The sequence below is a fragment of the Anopheles moucheti genome, chromosome 3 (assembly GCF_943734755.1).
Source record: "Anopheles moucheti chromosome 3, idAnoMoucSN_F20_07, whole genome shotgun sequence".
Taxonomy (NCBI): Eukaryota; Metazoa; Arthropoda; class Insecta; order Diptera; family Culicidae; genus Anopheles; species Anopheles moucheti.
In genome coordinates this window covers 80,194,525-80,207,554 of record NC_069141.1, presented here as the reverse complement: position 1 = coordinate 80,207,554, position 13,030 = coordinate 80,194,525, and the positions used below count along the sequence as shown (strand labels likewise).

The following is a 13,030-nucleotide window of genomic DNA, read 5'->3' as shown; positions in this document are numbered from 1 at the left end:
ATGCGTATGCGTTCCATTCTCCCCAAAATGCCTCGATAGTATCGGTGCGCGTTCCAGCTTGGGATGCTTTTATTTTTATTTTCCAATGACTTCTGGATGATGGGGAGACGGGAAGCAGGGCGCGAACCAGCATCATAAACCGGTAGGTGGGAGATTTTGGGTAGGGGATGGGGGTGGAGATGTTGCCATAAACCAGCATCACTTTACCATGCACCCTTCACTGCCGACCTGTTTCACCCTTATCTTGTGGACATTCGCGGAAGATTTTTGGTTTTGGTAACGCTCTAAGGTCACATTCGCGAATGTCATGCACGCATGCCGGGCGATGTTTCTTTGCTTAAGCACGGCTATGTACATAGGAATGGAATTTGGTTCGCTAAGTGTGTCTTGGGAAACATAAATTTACTAACCCAAACCGTACACACGGGACTAGCAATGTTCTAAACTGATCGCAGAAAGAGGGGATAACTACCAACAGCAATACCGCCGACGATCGTTCACGCCACCTCCAGGTGGATTCTGTTAATGATCTTTTCATTGCCCCGCCTCACCATGATCGACAAATCGCGCCCAAAATATTTCGAACCGATCGTGAACCGCGAAACCGTACCCGGTACCCGTCAACGATTTCAGACAATATTGTATGCCTTTTATGTTACCATCTTCGGGTCGTTCTAATTTCCTGCTGCCCTTTTTACTTTTTTTTTTTTGGCTGGCCCGCAAAATTAACGAGATACCCTGCAAGACCGAACAAAACAAAAAAGCTTACCCCTATCCAAACGTCTATCAAACATGGCCATCGAAGGTGGGTATGGTAAAGCGATGCAACAACATAAGCCGTGAATAAATAAATAAAAAATGTAAAGGCAAAAGGCAGCAAACAAAAAACCACACACCTACAATCGTTCGCATTGGATCGGTTTCCAGACGATCTCGCTTAACCATTTCGCACTGTGGGACGAACGCGGTTAAAATTATAAATTTTGAATATTGAGAATCAAGCGCATGTAATGAAAATTTAACTGACAAAATGTTTATAAGAGAAATAACAATATTAAATCAGCAATTAACATACCTAACTAACTAAGCTTATAATTAGTTTTGTTACTAATAAGTAACAAATGTTTTTTTTTTAAGTCTAGTGGCAACATTTTATAGTGATCGTAGGCATTAGTTTCGGGAAATACTTAACACTTAAGGAGGCGCCCAGTAGTTGACTAAAGTGAGGGCCGGGAAATTATATATTTTTTATTTTTTTCTCCAAACATGATTACTGATAGGGCACATGAGCCAGTATAATAATAATTTATTTATGACTCCGGTAGCGTTCAGGTCACTGGAATCTAATAAAATCCTCAAAATTAGCTGGTAAGATAATTTTTTGTCCACAATGACTTCCCGACTGTTCCATAGTGCTTTCTAAAGAACGGCATATACGTTGCCAACCATCACTATTATCTTGTCGGTTTCGAATCTCAAAACCTGTATGCTGTTGGCCGGCCAGAATCCCCCCGTTCCCCGTGCTAAAAGAGAAAATAAAATAAACAATTGAAGAGCAAAAACGCGAATCGCTAATGTTGCTGGCGGTTCGTTCTGTTTTTCACCGATATGACCGGCGTCGTATACACACGTATGCGCGAATGCACAGCATAACACGCGAGTATGGCTAACGCAAAAGCCAGCAAAAAAAAACCGTCGAATAAATACGCATGTATGTTCTTCAAGCGCACAGAGACTTCCTCTAACCTATACTACTATCAACAATACGCCAGCCTGAACATTCCTTCCACTGCAAATCTTCTCCGACGATTGCGCAAACGTGGTGCGCGGTTTGATTTGCCATTTTCCTTTTTGCCCCCAATGCTGCTCGCAAGAACTTTACACGCTTACACGTATGTGGGAAGGTCTTGGGCGATACTTTCACCTATGCTACCGTACACAGGCGCACAACCTGAAAAGTAAGAAGAAATGATTTATGAGCTGATGCTGCTAACTTAACGATATGCCCGTCAACCTGAACCAGTGGGGTTGGTTCAAGTTGAAAACATTATTTTTAAACAAGTTAACCATCCAAATACCGGTAACACCATATTATTATTTAAATACGCCGCATGGTTTTGATGGTTTTTCCCAAATTTTATTACACACGAATCTCTCCCAAAATACAATCTTACGCCTCGTTGTTCCCTTCGTACAATTTTTATTCTTCTGCTTTTCACCAAACGGGCCCCCGATGCACCCGACCAAGCGGCGGCGAGTTGGGGAACGGTCACTTTTTTTATCGTTTTTGTTATACCGTACACAAATACAGAAAGTAATCAAATTCGCACCCGTATATGCATACATAATGAGGAGGGCTAGCAGACGAAAACGAACAAAACAAAAAGAAACACACGAATGCACTTACAAAACGAATGAAATGAAAAAAAGCCATTGTTTCGCTGCTTGTGAGAAGAAGAATTGGTGAAGCCACGGTGTGTCACATTTCGTTTGCTGTTTTTTTCTGTCTGTGTAGACCCAAATACAGCAGCTGAAGGTAACGTTAGGGGGTGAATAAATTAAATAGGGGTGTAACAGAAGAATTGTAGAAGATACTGAACTACAGTTTGAATGAAACCACGTACAAAACACTACAAAAACATCCACCGAAGTTAGTTGAGAGTGTTCCTTATATTTTCATATAACATTCATACAGCTTACGGTACATGTAGCGTTAACTTTCGTGTAGTTGAAATTATTTGCTGTCAGTTGCAAGCACTGACCTTCCTACTTCTCAGCCAACTCCTTCATTTACACAAATACACGGTGTACAAGCAATAAAGCCTTCTCTTTTCTCTCTTGAAACAATACACAACACGTTCGGTTTGAGTATAGATAGATAATAAATGGGAGAGATTTTAAGGGAAGAAATGGTTAAACTAACATCTATGGTGGTACTATTGGTTCCACGGTAGTATCGATTGTAATAGTAATAGTAGCACATACCATCTTTAGGCAGAAACCTTAACCCTAGCTTTTAGTTGTATATATAAACAGTAAACTAGTAACAAATATGTGTGAGGCAGCCAGTTTTTGTAAAGAGATGTATATTTATGCTTTCTTGTTGCGCACCCTTATTTCCTTTAGCATTCAAAAAATATGTTCTTTACTTTAGTTCACTTGTATATCGCCGGACAAAACAGAATCTACCTTGCCTTAAACATTGAAACTTTGTTTCAGATTGTATCCGCTAGCAGACTTCTAGCAGTTGTTTACGCTTCAAATATTCACTCTTGTATACTTTCGGCACACACACACCTTGCGTCGTTGTTTGTTTGTGTACGTTTGTCGAGGAAAAGCTAAACAAAAAAAAGGTTGTTCATCACATCAATTCGACGATGTGCGTCCTAACCATTTCTACTTCCCTTTCTTCATTACATTTAAGTTGCTTTGCTACTGAGTAAATGGGCGGTCTAATATTATTGCAAAATGTATAAATTTACCAGCTGTGGTAACATTTTTCCACTGTCAAATCCCTGCAGCAACACTACCAGACCGCCCCTTAAGTAGATTTACTCTTGCACGTAATAGCATAATTCTGCGATGATGTTTTCCCTTTCTACAGCGCAAACACTGGATCCCTAAACCGATAAATCCCCTTTCCTTATGGGTTTTCTCATAGCCGACACATATATTTGTGCTTGTTCTAGGTGAAACTGCACAGAGTTCTATTCCTTCTGAGACTTTCACTGGACTGTGCGTAACGAAAAAAAAAACTTGCGGGACGGTCCCAAAAAATAAGGTTTGGATAAATTTTGGTATGACCACGGTAACAATCGTAAACAGCTTTGGAAGGTATCAATGGTGTTGAATGGTGTAATACGATACAAATAAAAATAAAACAAAAAAAAGAAGTACATCTCGATCAATCGAAATTCTTAAAGTATAACAACAAAGGTTTATGAACACTACTACGTCGTTGTCGTTGTCGTCACCGAATGGTGAGGAAACACCATAATATTTAAAACATTCCCGGTCGATCCTGTTCCTTGTTGCCTGATTTTTCGAAGAACATGTAGTCCTAAAAGGAAAAAAGAGGGCATAGCATGAGCTCCGTTCTGATGACTCCAGTGGGATCGTGTGTTGAAAGCTTACAATTAAAAACAGTGCTCCCAGTAGGGTTGCCTTCACCCTAACGTCTAGATCCATCGGGAAGTTAATACCGAAATGATCTGCATCGGTAAACAATTCTCGGCCCAGTCCGGACCATTGTTTGCTAATCTTGCCCACCTGTGTTCCGTTGGTGGAAAGTACCTAAAATAAAACGAAAACAGTTTCCATTATTTCCGCAACATTTTTTGGACACCAATTCAATCACCACAAAACTCACCTCAAACTCAACATCACCACAGATGCTGAATGTACAGAATGGACCGGAAATCTTTAGCACCGTATCACCGTTCTGATCCTTAATGCTGAACTGTGGCGTTAGGATCGACCAGTCTTGTTCGACGTATCCGATCACATTACCGGGCGGTGCGGTTACCTCCATCGTCTGCAAACAGCACGGGAACCAACAGGAGCTGCAGCGCAGCGGACGATTAAAGTGCAGCACCTCGTTCTGGAACGTGTCGAGGACCTTCATGTCGAAGGCACGTGCCGCACCGCAGCACATCCGGTTGCAGCAGCCCGTGTCCTCCATCGCCCAGTACACTTTCTGGCCGAGCGTGTTCTTGATCGTGTACTTGTTGGCCGTCTCGAAGCCGGTGAAGGCTTCGAGCAACTCCACCTTCTGGTGCACGAGCAGCTGATCAATGGCAGTAAGGTATTCCAAGCCGGGTGGACAGTTCGGTATCCCTTGCGGAATAGGCATCCAACCACCTGAATGAAGGAGAGAGGGTAAAGAAGCGATAAAGACGTTGTAAATAGACGTGCATTTTGAGGACTTGTTTATGGAACTGGTTATTTCAACCCAGATTTCCTTTTCAACAATACTGGTGGTGTAGGGAACAACCATGAACCTTATCTCCGTTCAATTGCACAACTAATTTTAATTAGTTTTGTGTATGTTAAGCGTTACTGCAATAACCAATGCGATAAGAGTTTCGTTCCTAGCTCTTGCTAGGCTAGACGAAATAAAAATTAAGTTTTTTACAGCATGAGAAGCAATGTAAAGTAGAACTTTTTATCAAAGTAGTACTCGTAATTTGAGAACTCACTTTCCTTAGGTCTCAATATATCGTAAAGCAGCACCTACCGGAACATTTCCGGGTGGACATGAAAAGTTTTTTTTTCGTCCCCATTTACCTTCCACTGATAAGATAAACCCCTCCGCAATCCAGCCCAATTCATCACACATAAAACCAACCTGCGCTCTTCATCGGTTATCAAATGTTCGTAACCCTTCGCTTTGGCCGACTTCCGGACGCCCGGTATAAATCGCAGCATCCGACGAATCGACGCTTTGCCCTGGCGTATGTGTAACTTTCGGCCAAGATCAAACATTTTCTCCTCCACAAAACATAGCAGAAAACGGGCACGATCGTAAGGTGATCGTGAACGCTCGCGATCACAATCCACCGCGCAGTGCGTTGTACTATCCGGACCGCTTACTTCATCCATTCCCGATGCACTTTCCGCAACACTGACTATTGAACCAAAATTCGAAATCATCGGACGGCGTATGACGCGTTCGTCCGGATTAATTGGCACCGTTTTACGAACCATTGTTTCAAGTAAGACGATCACTGTCCTGTCAGAGCACTACCAATCCGACCTAAAGCTTACACTTCACGCACAGCAATGAATTACAAGACGGGCAGTCTTGTACTGCAACAGAGCAGAGCTCGGTGAGACCTGCTCGGCCACACACAATTGGATTTAATTTAACCTTATCATTTCCTATTAGTCCACTGGTACAGTAATCCCTGCATGGCGCTCATCAACATGCGCGTGCGAGGAAACTACTCTCTTGACCAACGCAGTCCAGCGATACACAACCGCACACAGTGACGGATTCTGGAACTACTCTGAGTTCTCGTTCCGTCAAAGATTGCATTTTATGGTACTACACCCGCGATAAGCAGCGGGACCACACAGCACCGTGTTACCGTGTTGATATCACAATTTAAATAAGGTTACCCCTTATTATGGGGACTCAGTATACCGCGAATGAAACGAATTTTCTGAGCTGAGTCTTGAAGTACGTGGCAGAGTAAATACATTGCTACCTCTCCGCTGGAAGGCGGGAGAATAGTGACTGCTATTCGAGCCTTTACTTATGGTCCGAAGAACTGGACGTCTGGCTTCAAAGAATGCAACCGATAGTCCAATATGCATTCCATCTAACAATCAACGTACGCAGTAAAGGAAAAGAAAATGAGATAGTGACACAACGGGACGTTCAAGAGTCTTGGGCATTGTTACAGAAGGCGATGAAGAGTTATTGAACTGAACGGCGGCGGTGTACTTCCTACTGTAGCCAATCATGCTCATCGAAGGTCGTATCGAAGGGTTAATAACATGTAGCAATCGTCCAACTCTCTTCGTAACGTATAGTCCGTTAGGTAGGTAGCTGATAAGCGACTCTGAACTGGTTAGATTGTGGGATAGTGTTATTGTTGTATGATGCATGGCAAAGTGTCATCTTTATTCCTAGTCCTGCAAAGTCGTGTATGTTACAGTGACTTTTTGAACTCATTTTAGCTTTAGTCCCAGGTAGATTCCGAAATTCGATCCACTCTAATATGAATTCTTATAAATACATTAAGCTAATCTTTGTAAACACTCATACTGTGCCACTAAGTACAATTATCTTACATGACAATCGTTCTTTTCGATTAAACAAAACAAAAACATTATAAATCTAATCATAACAAACAAATCTAATATCTGTACGTATAACTGAAGTGATAAGGTCATTCATAAGAACATTACCCAAATATTATTTTCGATAAACCTCCTGGAAAAGTGTTATCTCATTATCAATACGCGTTTCTTATCATCCTGTTATCTCGCTATGATCTTGCACAACTTCAAACAGTTAATTAATATCGCTTTTGTTAGGGTTTAGAGTTAAGTTTGTACTGCTCTTGAGTTGACATCTTATCAACAAACGTTTCTTCCGGTTGGGTGCATTTATTGGAAAATGCACCGGAAAATATGTCATCCAATATCCGAATGCAACAGTTACACAATCGGTTCACGGTGTAAGAGTAATGTTGTTCGTGCCGCGTGCAACAGGCCGGGCATTCATACGCCTGCACGGTATGTATGAAAGCTGACAAATATCGGAATGGAAAGAGAACCACTTTTCGATGGTGGGCGAGGCAGACGATCATGAACTATGCATGTGACACGAAACGTACATATGTCCCGATGGAATGTTTATGTTTGCCCACCCCAACCGTTCGGGTTCACTCATAGTGTACTTATCAATGAAAACGCTTGGAAAGCTTAGGGTCAACAATGTGCTGAACCGATGTGTGATTGTTTGTCTCGTCTCGTCCCTTTGCGTGTTTCTTACCTGGAACCGGTTGTCCCATCACTGGCGGTGGATGGCCAGGCATGCCTGGCTGAATCATGACGGGCTGGTAGCCGCCCCCGTACGGTTGATTCGGTGCATACATTTGTTGCGGTTGTGCGTATCCCTGCCCTGCCGGAGGATATGGAGAGCCCTAAAATTGATTAAACCAATTAGACTACTGCCGCCTGCCCATTCGGTGGAAAGCTTTGTAATTCGATAAGCTTTAAATAGATTAAAAGAAAATGTGCATTTACCCAATAGCCCGACTGCGGACTTTGCTGGTGTGAAGAACAAAAGAATAGTAAAAACCCAAACATCACAACATCGAAGCCAACGTGGTTGAGAAAATAACATCCGACACCGATAAGAAACAGAAAATAAAGAATATATTATAACCAAAAAAGCGTGACTTAACAAAACGAATATTATATCTTAGTAAATCAGTCAGTAAATCCAAAACGCCAAAGTACGCGCGCGCACGTAGGTAAAGAAAATGTGGAAAGAGAAAGATTGTGCAACATTATCGTTAACACAATCAATCCCGTATAGCAGCAATATTGCAGCAAACTGCAGATAAGACACACAATTGTTGGTTAGCAATTAAGCAACGATGCTATCAAACGGTAGGGTTGTGCAATAAGATCGAAAAACCCGAACATTGGACACATTGCTGAGCGCGCCGAAGATTAACACTAAGCGCTATACTAAGCTATGTTTACAGAAGTTTGAAGGAAAATATTTAAATTCCGGTACCACAGACGAAACAAAACAAGCTTCAAACTTCTTCATGTGGAGAGCGCTGATCAAGGACTAATACAACGATTTAAAGCAAACAACTGTTACAAACACGTAAAACACTTAAAGGAAGGGGAAAACACAACATACATGTACAAAAAAACAATTTTAACTTAATTATATAAGACAACGTTTTAAATTACTTTACATTTCCCTGACATCTCTCTTCCTTTCCTATTTTCTTACCTCATTTTTGTTATTATATTCCATAATACTACCACGCGATCAACGCTTCACTTCCCTGTACGCAAAGAACTCCACAAGATAGCCACCACCAACCAATGAATGGAAAACGGCGGTATAGAACCGTTCAATATGAGGTGACAAATGTAACTAAACGCGATAGACGATAAAACACATCGACACATCGAAAAAAAAGCTCCGAATGGTGTTGTCTTCATGCTTTCGTGTTGCCACATGGCCAGCAGCGGAAATGTTCTTATCGTGAATTAGTCTCCGCGCTCGTGGGTGCGGACCAACATACAGGCAAGCGAATGTTTACGTATCGTGCCGGGTGTACTTCAATAGTAGGTCCCAACACATGCAACACACATGATGTTGTGCTGCCAAATAATTACTAATACGAGTGACAACCACCGAAGCACGTCGGCCTGGGCGTCTGATAGTGTTCGGTCAATCAACATCATCATTGTACGAAGTATGATTCATCCTATACAAGTGTTTTTATACACACTAACCCAACTGTGTACAATTTCCGTCTATCAACTCACTCACCATAGTTGCAAATTGTTACTACTGATATCAGCAGTCAGAGCGCCGTTAATCGTTTTTAATTTCCTATCTAGTGCTATTAGGTTTAAACAAACTGAATTAATTGTTTTTCTCGTCTATCAATACGAATATTACGTTTTGTGTCCTATGTTAAGTTCATTTCATGCTCTAAAAAGTAATCAGATGCCATAATCCATTGTTGATTATTTGCCTATGCAAGCTATCAACCTTCAATAAGGGCGATCATTTGCATGGGGAATACCCTATTCAATTTCAACGAAACCGAGCTTCCGATCGAGTTCCGCTGACCGTTCGCTGATTCACTCATTTGTTTATTTCACCACTTGTTCACAGCAGTTAGTCATTCGTTCCATAAATGCAGCGAGAATTGAGTACGCCATAACGCGTACCTTACATAAATCAAATGCGACAAAAGCTTTGTTGTACGCCTTTAAACTTATCAGCTCATGGGAACGCACACACAACAAGTACAACAAAATTAACATTAATAACTATAACTAACTACCTAACGGACTAACTATTTGGTGAAAATTAAAGCTAAAAATACAAAAAAAAGCCATTAAAACCAAAAAAAAACTAGCAACAAAAGCGAACCTACCAAAACGATCAAATCAATGTGTTTTCAACTTACCGTCCCCGGTGGAGGATACGGTGCTGGAGGATAACCGCCTGCCGGTTGTGGATATCCCGACTGATCCGTATACCCTTGGTACTGTGGTGCGTACGGTGCGTACGGAGCTTGTGGTTGCTGCTGTGGATTCATGCCGGCTTTTACCTTATTTCGTGATGCGGCAAAACAAATTTAAGCTCCAAGTTTAAATCTGCAAAGATGTAACGAGAAGATACGAGCAATAAGTGCACAAGATAACACATTTGGTAGACAGTAATATATTCCAGATATGCCTGTGACTGCCGACTGTGCTGACTGCGAATTATCTTATCCAGCTAAAGAATGATAGCTTTGGCGTGACAATTTTGATAAGCTCGTTTTACGTCCTTTTTTTAAGATCACAGCGGAGTTAAACGGTTTAACGTTTCAAATTTTTCGAGCCTGTTCTTAACTAGTTAATTTGTAAATTAATATATTAATTAATTTTAATTGGTTGCTTATAAACTGCCAACACAAATTTACATTTCAATTGGTCATTTCTCCGCGCAATAGATTTATAACCTCTACGAGCTCTAGTTTATGAGTAAGCCCACAGTTAACTTAGAACTCCTTAATTTCATACCCCCACCGGTAGCCAAAATCTTGTTGTCGCCATGTCCCTGAACTGGACGAATTGTGTATCGATCCAAGCCACTGTCCTTCCAACCACACACAGCCAGCTACCCCAACTACGCTTCCATGGTAAACCCCAAACGAAATTCGTTCCCATTCAATTCATCTCAACCGGCTCGGCCCGGCAAAGGCGAAAGTGAACATAAACCGAGTCTCGTTTGCTGTTTGGCCGCCAGTTTGGCGTCGATGTCGTCTTACGTCATCTGACTGGCGAACAGGGGGTGGGAACGGGACACTTTCGGAGTGTGCGTGCCTCTTGTGGCGTGTGTCTAGCGCGGTTAGATAGAACCACACGCACCAAAACAACAGTTGCATGTATATACTTCTGTGCTGTTTGGTTATGAGGTACTCTCCCTCTTTCCGCACCCACCCAGCAACACACGCTGCGCGTCTGTGGGTGTGAAAAGCCTTTGGGGGGGGGGGTTAGTTTCCACCTAGAATTAACCTTCGACACGCACATTGGTCGCGCGCGCTTTTTATGCCAGCGGGAAGGCTATACGTTCCTCCATTGAAAAACCGAAAGCGGGGAGCATTTGGCTGGACGTTACGGGTCGAGGTAAACCATTTGGCGCTATTAAACAGTAGTTCTGGGATTAGCGCACCCTTCGTGATTCGTCCAGAGTGATTGAAATGTGTGTTACCTACAATAAGGAACAAAATTAATTTTACTGAAACAAACATAGGGTTTGGGAAACCGAACATTGGTGTTGGATTAATATTGCTAAAAACAATAAATTTGAACTTAAATACGATTTCCTAGTAAGAAGTTGCATCCATCACACAATGAACCGTACTGTTTATCGGCGCATATAGCTAAATCCAACGATGGCAAACAATCATAGCCCCTTCCAACATGCGCACTTCCACCCAACTATCCAAAAGGGAGAAAGCAGTTCATCTTACGATAAGGAATTTCACCAACACACAAACCATTACTCCGGCGGAAATACCGGGCTTGCCCCTTAACTACAACACACCAGTTGAGCGCTTTGGTTTGGTTGGTGGTATCGACATTCCGTGACATTGCTTTGCTTTTACGGCGCACACATTTCGTCACACACATGTTGGAATTGGTGGAGAGAAGGAAGTGAAAGTGACACTTTTCCTCGTGACTAAATGTAAATGTGAAGTAGGACTGGACGAAATTGTGTTACACATTATTTTCAAAACTGTTCTATGGTTTAACTAATGATGATTCAAATGATTGTTTTCCGTACGAGACTGATGTCCAACAGGGTTGTAAAAGTGTTAGGTAGCGATGGCCAACCCAAAATTCTTGTCAAAATCATTTGGACCATGGTTGCCATAGTCGTGACGATAAAATCAACAGCACGTACAGACATAATATTTAATTTACGTATTTCACGCCACAAATCTAGATCTGAGTCAGCAGAAATGTATCCGCTCTTCATATGGAAGCACATAGCGTATGCTGATGGAACTCGAGCTGCCAGAGAAAATATAAACAAGATACGAATCGACAGTGGTACGCGTTGCAGCTGCTTTTGCTTTGACCAAGATTCCAGCAATAAAGAAAAGAAGAATAAATTGTGTAGCCGCTGAGTCAACTGGCTCGACGCAATGCAATCCGGATTCTTCTCATTTCCAGTGCCTCCTTCATATATCGTTTCTTATGGACCTTTTTTCGCCTACTCAAAATGATCAAATGATTCCATTCAATGATTTTCTCCTCTAAAATTGAAACAAAAACATTGGCTCAAGAGTAAGTGTCCACGTTACTGCATCCCTCTTAAACGCAATTGGTGTAATTTCACACTTTCGAAGGCCAACCGCTTCTCTAGCTTCTAGTTAGCGCCGTACGCACTCCTCGCCAGATTTGTGCAAAGGGGAAAACTGAAAGCACCACCATTTTAACGGCGCTTCGTCCGATTTGCGTTGTATTTTTAGCTTCGCAACGGGGAAACACAAATAGGGAGGCCTACAATAGAAAACGGAACTGTTTTTCCCTACCCAACAGCTATCCTCCCTCGGGAGATATATTTAACATACAAAAACCACCATATTTACCTTAAATGCAATCTTCTGCAAGCGTTTTATCTGCAATGGCCGGGTCGTGTGTACGGAACACTGAAAACACAACGATACGATTCACAGGAAGACGACGATAAGGACAGCTCAGAGAAACGGTTCACTTTTCGGTGCATTCACTGCGGTAACTTCACGCACATACGCACACCCGGGAGCGGAAATACTGCAACTAAATGCAGCTCACATCCGATACGTACGATCACGATACACTGGCCATGTGCACTCGGTACGAGGGAAACAAACAATTTAACGCGAGAAAATCCACGCCAAATTTAGGTAAACATTGGTGCCGGGCAGGGTTCGTCGCAAACCCACACGGAAATCAGATGAGTTTATGATCTAGCGTTGAAGCCTTCCCTGCGTGGTGTGTCTGTTCTGTGATGTTTGGGAGTGTGAACGTTTACTTTATTTAAAAAGAATCGTTGTGCTTTTGTTGCTAGTAAGAAATACATCTATTGTGTAGTACGTGAAGTTGAAGATTAGCTACATTTATCAGGAAAAGGCATGATGAAAATTGTGAGAAGATCTTACCTTGGACTCATTTCTTTTGGTCTCTTTACAGATTCAAATGGCAACACGAAATTGCTCTTTAGGGCTTTTTACACTTGTTTAGTTTTCAGATACCTCGCAGCAAATGTTGTTAGCTA

At 42.0% G+C, this 13,030-nt stretch overlaps 1 protein-coding gene across 3 annotated transcripts; it reads right to left on the bottom strand.

Moving 5' to 3' along the window:
• Positions 1-3,501: 3,501 nt before the first annotated feature.
• LOC128301057 (phospholipid scramblase 1-like) lies at positions 3,502-12,610 on the bottom strand. Of its 3 annotated transcripts, XM_053037362.1 has the most exons (7): positions 12,363-12,610; positions 9,684-9,873; positions 7,759-7,782; positions 7,505-7,655; positions 4,370-4,860; positions 4,135-4,293; positions 3,502-4,060 (listed from the first exon to the last, which is right to left on the bottom strand). In XM_053037362.1, exons 2-7 carry the CDS (start codon positions 9,813-9,815, stop codon positions 4,001-4,003), a joined length of 1,017 nt encoding a protein of 338 aa, XP_052893322.1. In that variant the 5' UTR covers positions 9,816-9,873; positions 12,363-12,610; the 3' UTR covers positions 3,502-4,000. The 3 variants fall into 3 exon arrangements, with proteins under 3 accessions (XP_052893322.1, XP_052893323.1, XP_052893324.1); XM_053037363.1 differs by lacking the exon at positions 7,759-7,782; XM_053037364.1 differs by lacking the exons at positions 7,759-7,782; positions 9,684-9,873; positions 12,363-12,610 and adding an exon at positions 8,486-8,717.
• Between the last annotated feature and the right edge of the window lie 420 nt (positions 12,611-13,030).